Source organism: Symphalangus syndactylus, chromosome 13, assembly GCF_028878055.3.
Source record: "Symphalangus syndactylus isolate Jambi chromosome 13, NHGRI_mSymSyn1-v2.1_pri, whole genome shotgun sequence".
Taxonomy (NCBI): domain Eukaryota; kingdom Metazoa; phylum Chordata; class Mammalia; order Primates; family Hylobatidae; genus Symphalangus; species Symphalangus syndactylus.
Window position 1 is genome coordinate 32,529,613 of NC_072435.2, and position 13,250 is coordinate 32,542,862.

General features: G+C 54.5%; 1 protein-coding gene across 11 annotated transcripts; it reads right to left on the reverse strand.

Moving 5' to 3' along the window:
• Positions 1–1,163: 1,163 nt before the first annotated feature.
• Positions 1,164–9,659, reverse strand: TUBB4A (tubulin beta 4A class IVa). Of its 11 annotated transcripts, none has more exons than XM_055235636.1 (5): positions 9,490–9,659; positions 8,968–9,126; positions 8,329–8,437; positions 8,101–8,211; positions 1,164–3,084 (listed from the first exon to the last, which is right to left on the reverse strand). In XM_055235636.1, exons 1-5 carry the CDS (start codon positions 9,520–9,522, stop codon positions 2,027–2,029), a joined length of 1,470 nt encoding a protein of 489 aa, XP_055091611.1. In that variant the 5' UTR covers positions 9,523–9,659; the 3' UTR covers positions 1,164–2,026. The 11 variants fall into 11 exon arrangements, with proteins under 11 accessions (XP_055091611.1, XP_055091609.1, XP_063471966.1 ...); XM_055235634.1 differs by having other exon boundaries at positions 8,968–9,144; XM_063615896.1 differs by lacking the exon at positions 9,490–9,659 and adding an exon at positions 9,292–9,369 and having other exon boundaries at positions 8,968–9,144.
• Between the last annotated feature and the right edge of the window lie 3,591 nt (positions 9,660–13,250).

The following is a 13,250-nucleotide window of genomic DNA, read 5'->3' on the forward strand; positions in this document are numbered from 1 at the left end:
GATCACGAGGTCAGGAGATCGAGACCATCCTGGCTAACACGGTGAAACCCCGTCTCTACTAAAAACACAAAAAAATTAGCCAGGCGTGGTGGTGGGCGCCTGTAGTCCCAGCTACTTGGGAGGCTGAGGCAGGAGAATGGCGTGCACCTGGGAGGCGGAGCTTGCAGTGAGCAGAGATCGCGCCACTGCACTCCAACCTTGGCGACAGAGTGAGATTCCATCTCAAAAAAAAAAACCAAAACAAACAAACAAAAAAAACAGGTTGCAGGAAAGAGGCTGGTCAAAACTCACCAAAACCAAGATGATGATGAAAGTGACTTCTGGGCGTCCTCACTGCTACACTCCCACCAGTGACATGACAGTTTACAGATGCCATGGCAGCGTCAGGAAGTTACCCTCTATGCTCTAAAAAGGGGAGGCATGAATAATCCACCCCTTGTCTTGCATATCATCAAGAAATAACCATAAAAATGGGCAACCAGCAGCCCTTGGCCTACGGAGTAGCCATTCTTTTTTTTTTTTTTTTTTTGATACAGAGTCTCGCTTGGTCCCCGAGGCTGGAGTGTAGTGGCGCGATCTTGGCTCGCTGCAACCTCTGCCTTGCAGGTTCAACTGATTTTCCTGCTTCAGCCTCCCAAGTAGCTGTAACTACAGGCGCCTGCCACCACGCCCAGCTGATTTTTGTATTTTTAGTAGAGATGGGGTTTAGCCATGTTGACTAGTCTGGTCTCTCCTGGACTCGGGAGATCCACCCGCCTTGGCCTCCCAAAGTGTTGGGATTACAGGTGTGAGCCACCGTGCCCAGCCCCTTTACCTTCTGAATAAACATGCTTTTACTTTATGGACTTGCCCTGAATTCTTTCTTGAGTGAGATCCAAGAACCCTCTCTTGGGGTCTGGATTGGGATCCCATTCCTATAACAGTTGTGGGGGGATCCTGGGGGAAAACATATGATCCCATTTTATAGGTGGGAAGACCGAGGCTCAGAGAGGGCAAATGGCTTAGTCAAAATCTCAGGGTTAGTGGGTGGCCTAGCCTGGCCTGTCTGATCCCTCCCCAGCACGGCCCCACCCAGAGATGAGATGTCATCGGTACCCTCCTCCATCCTCTAGAGAAAAGCCCGCACTTGCTGTAAGAGAAGAAAGAGGAATTCGGCAGAAACATCCAGGACAACAATTTATTTATCGAGGGTGAGGCAGGGAAGTGGGGAGGGAGGGCAGGGGTGACCTCTCTTCCTCACAGGCACCAGGCCTTATTTCTCTCCCAGATAAGCTAAGGTCGGCAGGAGCTGAGGGTAGTGAGGCAGGGAGGATGCATGGGGCCTGTGGGAGCCAGAGAGAAGCTGGGGTCAGAGGTAGGAGCTGACACTGTAGGGGGGGTGAAAGGTGAGGGAAGGTCAAAGGTGAACTGCAGCTCGGAGGGAGGGGTCCAGTGTAAACCAGGACTTTCAGGTATAGAAGTAAAATGGGACTCACAGAGGGTGAAAGAGAAGTTGGAGTCAGAGGGGATCCAGAGATCAAAGAGAAGTTGGGGTCAGAGGTAGGAGCTGGGGCTCAGGTGGAGGGTTAAAGGTGAGGCAAGGTCAGAAGTGAAGTGCAGCTCAGAGGGAGGGGTCAAACATAAACCAGGACTTATAGGTCTAGAGGTAAGATGGGATTCATGGGGAGCAGGGGTCAAAGGTGAAGCAGAGGTCAGGGGTGAAGGAGGGTTCACAAAGTTAAACGTGCGGTTTCCGGAGTCAGAAGGGGTGAAGCGGGGCTCCTCCTGGGAGATGTCAAGGTTGGAAGAGCTCAAGGGGGTCAAAGATAAATTAGGGCTCAGAGGTCAAAGGGGAGCCAGGGTCGGAGACGAAGTAGCCAGAGGTAAAGCGAGCTCCAAAGGTATCGTTAGGGTCAGGGCCAAGTCTTAGGGTGAGGGGGGAGTCAGCCTTGGAGAGAAAGCGGGGCTCTAGGGGTCAGAGATGGGGGGCTTAGAGGGTCAAAGGTCAGAAGCCTCGAGGGGACAGATGGGAAGCGATGGGAGCAGCCTAGGCCACCTCCTCCTCCGCCTCCTCCTCGAACTCGCCCTCCTCAGCTGTGGCGTCCTGGTACTGCTGGTACTCAGATACCAGGTCATTCATGTTGCTCTCGGCCTCGGTGAACTCCATCTCGTCCATGCCCTCGCCCGTGTACCAGTGCAAGAAGGCCTTGCGCCGGAACATGGCCGTGAACTGCTCGGAGATGCGCTTGAACAGCTCCTGGATGGCCGTGCTGTTGCCGATAAAGGTCGCGGCCATCTTCAGGCCGCGGGGTGGGATGTCACACACGGCCGTCTTCACGTTGTTGGGGATCCACTCCACGAAGTAGCTGCTATTCTTGCTCTGCACACTCAGCATCTGCTCGTCCACCTCCTTCATGGACATGCGGCCCCGGAACACGGCGGCCACGGTCAGGTAGCGGCCGTGGCGCGGGTCGCACGCAGCCATCATGTTCTTGGCGTCGAACATCTGCTGGGTGAGCTCGGGCACCGTCAGGGCCCGGTACTGCTGGCTGCCCCGGCTGGTCAGGGGTGCGAAGCCGGGCATGAAGAAGTGAAGGCGAGGAAAGGGGACCATGTTGACGGCCAGCTTGCGCAGGTCGGCGTTCAGCTGGCCCGGGAAACGCAGGCAGGTGGTGACCCCGCTCATGGTGGCCGACACCAGGTGGTTGAGGTCCCCGTAAGTGGGGGTGGTCAGCTTGAGGGTGCGGAAACAGATGTCGTAAAGTGCCTCGTTGTCAATGCAGTAGGTCTCATCTGTATTCTCCACCAGCTGGTGCACAGACAGAGTGGCGTTGTAGGGCTCCACCACCGTGTCTGACACTTTGGGCGAGGGCACCACGCTGAAGGTGTTCATGATGCGGTCTGGGAACTCCTCTCGGATCTTACTGATGAGCAGCGTGCCCATCCCGGACCCCGTGCCACCTCCCAGCGAGTGGGTCAGCTGGAAGCCCTGAAGGCAGTCGCAGCTCTCGGCCTCCTTCCGGACTACGTCCAGGACAGCGTCCACCAGCTCTGCGCCCTCCGTGTAGTGCCCCTTTGCCCAGTTGTTGCCGGCTCCGGATTGGCCTGGAGAGGGAAGGGGAGGGGACACACAGGCAGTTATGGGGAGTCCCAACCCTCGACCCTGTCTCTCCACCACCTGGAGGGTCTCTAGTAGTTGAATAATAGTAACTATCAAAAATAATAACAATTAGCCAGGTGTAGTGGCAGGCGATGGTAGTCCCTGGCTAGTCGGGAGCCTGAGGCAAGAGAATCGCTTGAACCTGGGAGGAGGAGGCTGCAGTGAGCCAAGATTGAGCCACTGCACTCCAGCCTGGGCGACGGAGTGAGACTCCATCTCAAAAACACACACACACACACAAAACACTCCCCTGGTCCCCGCCCCCCCCCAAAAAAAAACCAAGACTGGGCACTGTGGCTCATGCCTGTAACCCCAACACTTAGGGAGGCCGAGGTGGGAGGATTGCTGGAGCCCAGCAGTTGAAGACTAGCCTGGGCAATTTAGTGAGGCCATGTCTCTACAAAAAAAAAACATATATATATATATATATATATATAAATTAGCCAGTCACGGTGGTGGCATGCCTGTAGTACCAGTTACTAGGGAGGCTCAGGTGGGAGATTGCTTAAGCCCAGGAGTGGGAGGCTGCAATGAGCTATGATCACACCACTGCAGCCTGGGAGACAGAGCAAGACCCTGTTTCTGAAACAAATAAATAATAACAACAATAAAAAGATTAATATTAAACATCATTATTATTATTATCATTTTCAGGCAAGGTCTTGGTATGTTGCCCAGGCTGGAGTACAGAGGTGCAATCATGGCTCACTGCAGCCTTGACCTCCCAGGTTCAAGTGATCCTCCTGCCCCAGCCTTTTGAGTAGCTGGGACTACAGGCTTATGCTACCAGATCTGGCTAATTTTTGTATTTTTTTTTTGTACAGATGGGGTTTCGTCATGTTGCCCAGGCTGGTCTCGAACTCCTGAGCTGGAGCAATCCACCTGCCTTGGCCTCCCAAAGTGTTGGGATTACAGGCGTGAGCCACCATGCTTGGCTTGTGTTGTCTTGTTAATCATGTTTATTGTCTGTAAGCTCACTGTGGAATGCAAGTTCCTGGAGGAAAATAATCAGTATTAGAATATAGGCCAGGTGCGGTAGCTCACGCCTGTAATCCCAGCACTTTGGGAGGCCGAGGCAGGCAGATTGCGAGGTTAGGAGATCGAGACCATCCTGGCTAACATGGTGAAACCGCGTCTCTACTAAAAATAGAAAAATTTAGCCAGGCGAGGTGGTGGGCGCCTGTAGTCCCAGCTACTCGGGAGGCTGAGGCAGAATGGCGTGAACCCGGGAGGTGGAGCTTGCAGTGAGCCAAGATCGCACCACTGTGCTCCAGCCTGGGCGACAGAGTGAGACTTTGTCTTAAAAAAAAAAAAAAAAAAAAGCCGGGCGCGGTGGCTCAAGCCTGTAATCCCAGCACTTTGGGAGGCCGAGGCGGGCGGATCACGAGGTCAGGAGATCGAGACCATGGTGAAACCCCGTCTGTACTAAAAAATAGAAAAAATTAGCCGGGCGTGGTGGCGGGCGCCTGTAGTCCCAGCTACTTGGGAGGCTGAGGCAGGAGAATGGCTTGAACCTGGGAGGCGGAGCTTGCAGTGAGCCGAGATCGCGCCACTGCACTCCACCCTGGGGGACAGAGCAAGACTCCGTCTCAAAAAAAAAAAAAAAAAAAAAAAAACAAAAAAAAAAACAAAAAGAATAAAAAAATATCAGCCGGGCGCAGTGGCTCACGCTTGTAATCCCAGCACTTTGGGAGGCCGAGGCGGGCGGATCATGAGGTCAGGAGATCGAGACCATGGTGAAACCCCGTCTGTACTAAAAAATAGAAAAAATTAGCCGGGCGTGGTGGCGGGCGCCTGTAGTCCCAGCTACTCGGAGAGGCTGAGTCAGGAGAATGGCGTGAACCCGGGAGGGGGAGCTTGCAGTGAGCCGAGATTGCGCCACTGCACTCCAGCCTGGGCGACAGAGCGAGACTCCATCTCAAAAAAAAAAAAAAAAAAAAAAAATATATATATATTGGCTGGTATTACTGTGAACAGCTAACATTTTCTTTCACCCCTCGTCTGTCTCCACCTTGGTTCAGCTCCAGCATCGCCCTCCTGGATAAGTTCAGTTCCCTCTCTCCTGGTCCCCTGGCTCCTACCCTCATCACCCAGTCTGTCCTCTCCACAGTACCCACAAGAGGACACCTGAGAGCACGTAAGTCAGGTCCCGTCCCTCCTCTGCCTACAGCCCTCCATGGCTCCCACCTGCCTTGGGGTCAAAGCCCAAATCCTCCCTGCAGACCACAAGGCCCTGCCGGACCTGCCCCATCCCCTCCCTCACTCTGCTTCAGCCACAGTTGTTACTCCAGCTTTCCAGGTGTGGTCCTGCCCTGGGGCCTTTGCACTAGTTGCTGCGGCTGCTTAGAATGCTTCCCCCCAGGTATTCACGTGACTTTTTCCTCACTTACTTCAGGCTCAATGCCACATCCTCAGAGAAGCCACCTCTGGTCACCCCCACCCTCCTCCTCCCGAGCCTGGTGGTTTAGACTCCAGATTCTCAGGACTGACAAGACAAACTGTGTGACCTTGGACAAGTGACTTCCCCTTTCTGATCTGTTGGAAGATTTCAAAACATAATGATGCAGTTTTGTGGCAAATGGCTGGGTGAAATCAAGATGAAATGAAATTGGCCAAATGATGTGAGTGATTTCAGGAGGACCACAGAGGGCTTGCAGTTGGGCCAAGAGATTCTATGGCCTCTGGGTGGCCAGGGGGTGGGAGGAGCATTAAAAGTGTGGGCTCAGAGCCGGCGCGGTTGCTCATGCCTGTAATCCCAGCACTTTGGGAAGCAGAGGCAGGCAGATCACCTGAGGTCAGGAGTTTGAGACCAGCCTGGCCAACATGGCGAACGCCCATCTCTATTAAAAATACAAAAAATTAGCAAGCTGTGGTGGCGCGTGCCTGTAGTCCCAGCTACTCGGGAGGCTGAGACAGGAGAATCGCTTGAATCTGGGAGGTGGAGGTTGTGTCACTGCACTCCAGCCTGGGCAACGGAGACTGGAGTCAGACCCTCTGGCTCCTGACAGCCCCAGTGGCTCGTGGTGTGAATTTCTGCATGTGATCTAAGATCTCTGTGCCTGTTTTCTCACCTGTAAAATGGAAGTAAGAGGCGAGTTGCAGAAAAGATTCAGAGAGGTAAGACAGGTCCTGCATTTAGCACATCTTAGATGCTGGGAGTATCAGAGGTGGGTGGAGCCAGGGCCTGAGGCCAGGGTGGGGACATGCACCAGCTGGAGCCAGGAAAGCTTTCCCGGAAGGATTGTCCCAGGGTGTGGACTCCCCACTATCTTCACATATGCCGTTCCCTCTGTCTTAAACATCTTTCCTCCCTTCAATGCCCTTTGGCCAGTCCAAATCCTACTCACATTCTAGACTGCAGATAGTAATCAAAACAACGACAAATGCTTATTTACCTCTTTCTCTGTGTCAGGCATTGTTCTAAACTCTTTACACATATTCGTGACTTTAAACCTCATAATTTTTTTTTTTTTTTTTTGGAGACGAAGTTTCGCTCTTGTTGCCCAGGCTGGAGTGCAGTGTCGTGATCTCGGCTCACCACAACCTCTGCCTCCTGTGTTCAAGCAATTCTCCTGCCTCAGCCTCCTGAGTAGCTGGGATTACAGGCATGCGCCACCACGCCTGGTTAATTTTTTATTTTTAGTAGAGATGGGGTTTCTCCATGTTAGTCAGGCTGGTCTCAAACTCCTGACCTCAGGTGATCTACCCGCATCGGCCTCCCAAAGTGCTGGGATTATAGGTGTGAGCCACTGTGCCCGCCCTAAGCCTCATAATTCTAATAGTTAGCATTTTAGAATCCCTGTTTTATTTTATCTTTTTTAGAGATGGGGTCTCATGCCATCGCTCAGGCTGGAGTGCAGTGGCACCATCACAGCTCACGGCAGCCTCAACCTCCCAGGCTCAAGTGATTCTCCTACCTTAGCCTCACGAATAGCTGTGACTACAGGCGCACACCACCTCACTCAGCTAATTAAAAATTTTTTCTTTTTGTAGAGACAGGGTCTCACCACGGTGCCCAGGCTGGTCTCCAACTCCTGACCTCAAGCTCTCTTCCTGACTCAGCCTCCCAAAGTCCTGGGTTTACAGGCATGAGCCACCATGCCCAGTGAAATCCCTGTTTTAAAGACGAGGAGGCCGGGCAAGGTGGCTCATGCTTGTAATCCAGCACTTTGGGAGCTGAGTTGGGTGGATCGTTCGAGTCCAGGAGTTTGAGACTAGCCTGGGCAACATAGAGAGACCCGCTTCTCTACAAAGAAAAGTAAAAAATCAGCTGGGTGTGGTGGTGCATGCCTGTAGTTCCAGCTACTTGGGAGACTGAGGCAAGAGGATCACATGTGCCCGGAGGTGGAGGTGGCAGTGAGCTGTGATCATGCCACTGCACTCCAGCCTGGGTGACAGCAGGACAGACAGACCCTGTCTGAAAAAAAAAAAAAAAAAAAAAGAGGATTTTGAGGCCCAGAAAGGCTGAGGAGCCCATCGTAAGTTATCCAACTGAATCAACCCCTGGCCGAACTTTATTTATTTATCTCCTTTGTGGCCTATCACCTTCTACCAGAATGTGAGCTGCACTGGGGCAGAGAGGGGACTCCGGCTGTTTGATTCTTCCCTGCACCTCCAGCTTCTAGAACAGGGCCTGGTATGCAGTGAGTGCTCACTGTTGAATGCATGAAGTGGCAGAATTGGGATGTGCACCCAGGCAGTCTGGTTCCGGTTCAGACCGTTGAATTAAAATGCCACCTCCTCCAGGAAGACTTCCCTGAATCCCTGTCAGTATCCACCCTCCTCAGGGCTCTCACAGTGGCCTGAACATCCCCCCATCACAGCCCTGGATGCAGGGCTGGTGCCTAGTGCTCTGTCCACCCCATCTCTGGTCTGTGGGCCTCGGTGGTGGCTGTTGACTCTGTGGTGTTAGCAGGAATAAGGAGGTTTTCCAGCCTCTGGCTCCCTGCTGGGGGACTCACCAAAAACGAAGTTGTCCGGCCGAAAGATCTGACCGAAGGGGCCGGAACGGACAGAGTCCATGGTGCCGGGTTCCAGGTCCACCAGCACCGCTCTGGGGACATAATTTCCTCCTGCAGGGAAACAGATGGAGGGCAGTTCGGTGCGTGCCAGGAACCACAGGCGCCCGGTAGCATCCTGTTCCCTCCCAGTTGCCCCTCCCCACCTGGAAGGTGCCTCCTTCGCCCTACCTGTGGCCTCGTTGTAGTACACGTTGATCCTCTCCAGTTGCAGGTCACTGTCCCCATGGTATGTGCCTGTGGGGTCGATGCCATGTTCGTCACTGATAACCTCCCAAAACTAGAGAGAGAGGTGGTCGGAAGAGTTGAGAGAGGGGAAGCCGGTGGCCAAGCCAAGGACTCCCCCCAGCCCCAACTACCTCCCTAGCTGCCACCTCTCCCTCAGCAAGGTGAACGGGGGACCTAGAGGCATGGTGTCGGGGCGAGGATGAGGCAGCAAGAAGGAGCGGTGGGGGCGGGGTGCAGCCGAGTCAGCACCCAGCGGGGCCGGCTGGTGCCAGCGCACCCAGGCTGCAGCCCGGGGGAGGCATGGGGGCTCTTTGTGCGTGAGGAGGGGACAGTGGCCCAGCTGTGGGCCCAGCTGTGACAGGCGGACAGAAGGCTGGCTCCCACTCTCCGCAGCCTCTTTGTTCCCAGCCTGGCCCTGCCACCCCCACCCCGCGACCCTTCCCCCAAGGCCCCTGGGGCGCGCTGGCCTCCTGGGGACCTCATTCCTCTCCAAAGGCTCCCAGGTTGGGGGTGCTCCGGGGACCGACCCCGCGCTCCTCCCCGGGGCCGCTGCTGCCTCCCCGGGCCCCGTCCCCCGAACACCTTGGCCCCAATCTGGTTGCCGCACTGGCCGGCCTGCAGGTGCACGATCTCCCGCATGGCGGTGGCTCTGAGGGTGGACGCGGCGGCGGTGGCGCGAGCGCGGGGAGCTGCGGCGGCGGCGCGGGTGGAAGATGCGGCGGAGACGGCGGAGCACCGTCCCTGCGCCCCCGGGAGCCGCTATATGAGCGGGTGGGGCACGCGTCACGGCCGGTCACCCTCCCGCTCCGCCCCTTGGTCCCGCCCCGGGATGATGGAGGGGGCTGGGGTGGGGGGAGGTGGTGCAGGGACCTCCCTCCCCAGGGGCCTCCCAGAGACGTCCAGGACCTCACGTGCTCCGACCCCTGCCTTGGGGGTGAGGCCCCTTAGGGAGCCACCAGTGCCGTCTTCTCGGTCCCAGCCCCCAGCCAGGCTTGGCCACCCGCAGAAATTGGGCGGAGGAAGGGAGGGGAGCGCCTGGTAAACAGGCATATGAGAAGTCCTGCCCCTCCCTCTTAGCCTCCACCCTCCCGCCCCAGGCCTTGCCTCAGTTTCTCGGTCCGCAGCCCCCCTTCTCATTCTATTTAGACCGCATTCGCCAGAATCCTTGCAGTAACCGCGAGCCTTCCCAGTGGGCTGGGGGCTCCAGAGCAGCGATCTGGTTTGCGGGTGGGGGCGGTAGGTTCCCGGAGGGCTTGTCCTGAAGCTGCATAGTAAAACCACGATTTTCCTCCCATGATTGGGTGCAGATGCTGGTGGGCTCCCCTGGTACACCTCTACTGGGCACTGAGCTCGTCACAGGTGGGGTCACCCCCAGCCTGGCCTAAGGAGGAGAGTGGAGGAGTAAGACAGCTGGGTTCACATTGGGAGGGGGACGGTGAGTCCCCAGGGCTGCCTCGCTTTCCCAAAATAACACCCCTCCTCTCTAGTATTGTAATTTATCTTTATCTATATCCTTTTTTTTTTTTTTTTTTTGAGACAGAGTTTCGCTGTTGGTGCCCAGGCTGGAGTGCAATGGCGCAATGGCGCAATCACGGCTCACTACAACCTCAGCTTCCCAGGTTCAAGCAATTCTCCTGCCTCAGCCTCCTGAGTAGCTAGGATTACAGGCATGTGCCACCATGCCCGGCTAATTTTTTTGTATTTTTAGTAGAGACAAACTTTCTCCATGTTGCTCAGGCTGATCTCAGACTCCTGACTTCAGGCCATCTGCCCACCTCCACCTCCCAAAGTGCTGGGATTACAGGCGTGAGCCTCCCAAGTACCTGGGACTGCAGGTGCATGCCATCACGCCTGGCTAATTTTCAAGATTTTTTGTAGAGACAGGGTCACGCTGTGTTGTCCAGGCTACTCTCCAACTCCTGAGCTCAAGAGATCCTCCCGCCTCGGCCTCCCAAAGTGCTGAGATTCCAGGCATGAGCTGCTGCGCCCAGCTCAGTATTGTAATTTATTACACACCATCTCCCCTGCCTCTGCGTTTCCTGTAGCGTTAGGTATAAGACCTTGCCCTGGTGCTCCCCTCTGTGTCTGAACTTCACATTTGCAAGTTGGGGTGGTGAAGAAGGCCCTCCCTCCAGGGTCTGATGATGCGATGACCCAGTTAACAACGTGGTACTAGTCTCCCCTCCTGCAGAGTCAACAATAAATTGTATCTTTCGCGAGTCTAAGTATTATCAGAGGCTGGGCTGGACTCCCTGTGCTGCCTCTCTTGTGAAGGTCAGGCCTCCCGGGGCTGCTTCCTTGGACGGCCTCCAGTCCCGCCCTCCCAGGAAGTCTCCTCCTCACCTCCCATCCTTGACTTCCCCACTCAAGGACTTTGGTGTATTGCTGGTGGAAGGTGGGGTAAGCCATCTTGGCCGTGTGGCTGGGACCTCACATTTGCCATGGCCACTAATTTTTTTTTTTTTTTTTTGAGACAGAGTCTTGCTCCGTCACCCAGGCTGGAGTGTAGTGGCACCATCTTGGCTCACTGCAACCTCGGCCTTCTGGGCTCAAGTCATTCTCCTGGCTCAGCCGCCCCAGTAGCTGGGATTACAGGTGCGCACCACCATGCCCAGCTAATTTTTGTATTTTTAGTAGAGATGGGCTTTCACCATGTTAGCTAGGCTGGTCTCGAATTCCTGACCTCATGATCCGCCCACCTTAGCCTCCCAAAGTGCTGGGATTACAGGCGTGAGCCGCCGTGCCCAGCAAATTCCTTTTTTTTTTTTTGCTTGCCTTGTCATCCAGGCTGGAGTGCAGTGGCATGGCCATGGCTCACTGCAGCCTCAAACTCCTGGGCTCAAGTGATTCTCCCACCTCAGCCTCCCGAGTAGCTGGAACTACAGGCATGCACCAACATGCCTGGGTAATTTTTGTATTTTTTTGTGAAGATGGGGGTCTTGCTATGTTGCCCAGGTTGGTCTCCAACTCCTGAGCTCAAGCAATCCTCCCACCTCAGCCTCCCAAAGTGTTGGGGTTACACATGTGAGCCATCATGCCCTGCCCAATGACTACTAAATTTGACTAGTGGTTCTCAACAGCGTGTGTGTGTGTGTGTGTGTGTGTGTGTGGGGGGGGTGATATTGCCTTCCCAGGGGATACTTGGCAATATCTGAAGACATTTTTGGTTGTCACACCCAGATGGGGGCAGGTGTGTGTGTGTGACTGTGTGTGCACTACTGGCATCTAGTGGGTGGAGGCCAGAGATGCTGCTGAAAGCCCTTCAGTGCACAGGACAGCCCCACCCCAGAGAATGATGCGGGCCCAATGTCAACAGGGTTGAGGCTGAGAAATCCTGTGTTAATTATTTTGGGAAAAAATTTGTGTTAGCCTCTTCGCTCACACTAGATGCCAGAATAAATTCCAGAGGGGCTAGACCTTATACGGGTTCAGTGGGGTGATCCCTTAGCTTCTGTGACTTATATATACTCTCTCTCCCTCAACTCAGTGTGTGTGTATGCATGTTTTTATTTTTTTAGCAAGCCATTTTTTTTTTTTTTTTTTTTGAGACGGAGTCTCGCTCTGTCGCCCAGGCTGGAGTGCAGTGGCGCCATCTCAGCTCACTGCAAGCTCTGCCTCCCGGGTTCACGCCATTCTCCTGCCTCAGCCCCTCCGAGTAGCTGGGACTACAGGCGCCCGCCACCACGCCCGGCTAATTTTTTGTATTTTTAGTAGAGACGGGGTTTCACCGTGGTCTCGATCTCCTGAGCTCATGATCCGCCTGCCTCGGCCTCCCAAAGTGCTGGGATTACAAGCGTGAGCCACCGCGCCCGGCCCATTTTTTTGTTTTTGAGATGGAGTTTCGCTCTTGTTGCTCAGGCTGGAGTGCAGTGGTGCAATCTCTGCTCATCTCAACCTCCCCCTCTTGGGTTCAAGCGATTCTCCTGCCTCAGCCTCCCGAGTAGCTGGGATTACAGGCATGCACCGCCACGCCCGGCTAATTTTGTATTTTTAGTAAAGACAGGGTTTCTCCATGTTGGTCAGGCTGGTCTTGAACTCCGGACCTCAGGTGATTCCCCTCGCCTCGGCCTCCCAAAGTGCTGAGATTACAGGCGTGAGCCACTGCACCCTGCCACCATTTTTTTTTTCAGACAGTTTCACCCTGTTGCACAGGCTGGAGTACAGTGGTATGATCATATCACACTGCAGCCTTGACCTTCCAGGCTCTGATAATCCTCCCACGTCAGCCTCCCAAGTAGCTGGGACTACAGGTGGGCACCACCATGCCTGGCTAATTTTTGCATTTTTTGTAGAGACAGGGTCTTGCTATGTTGCCCAGGCTGGTCTCAAACTCCTGGGCTCAAGTGATCCTCCTGCCTGTTAGGCTTCTAAGCCCAAGCTAGGCCATCACATCCCCAGTGACCTGCAGTATACATCCAGATGGCCTGAAGCAACTGAAGATCCACAAAAAAAGTGAAAATAGCCTTAACTGATGACATTCCACCATTGTGATTTGTTTCTGCCCCACCCTAACTGATCAATGTACTTTGTAATCTCCCCCACCCTTAAGAAGTTTCTTTGTAATTCTCCCCACCCTTGAGAAGGTACTTTGTGAGATCCACCCCCTGCCCCCAAAACATTGCTCCTAACTCCACCGCCTATCCCCAAACCTGTAAGAACCAGTGATAATCCCACCGCCCTTTGCTGACTCCTTTTTCCGACTCAGGCCGCCTGCACCCAGGTGAAATAAACAGCCTTGTTGCTCACACAAAGCCCGTTTGGTGGCCTCCTCACACGGACACGTGAGACACTGCCTTGGCCTTCCAAAGTGCTGGGATTATAGGTGTGAGCCACTGCGCCTAGCCAGCAAATGATTTCTTATTTCC

Coding starts and splice junctions, on each gene's coding strand:
- TUBB4A (XM_055235634.1), bottom strand. CDS start 9,522: ATGAGAAGGGGGGCTGCGGACCGAGAAACTGAG. Junction 9,145..9,489: donor CTGCGGACCGAGAAACTGAG/GCAAGGCCTGGG, acceptor CCGCTCATATAG/CGGCTCCCGGGGGCGCAGGG. Junction 8,438..8,967: donor GCAACCAGATTGGGGCCAAG/GTGTTCGGGGGA, acceptor CTCTCTCTCTAG/TTTTGGGAGGTTATCAGTGA.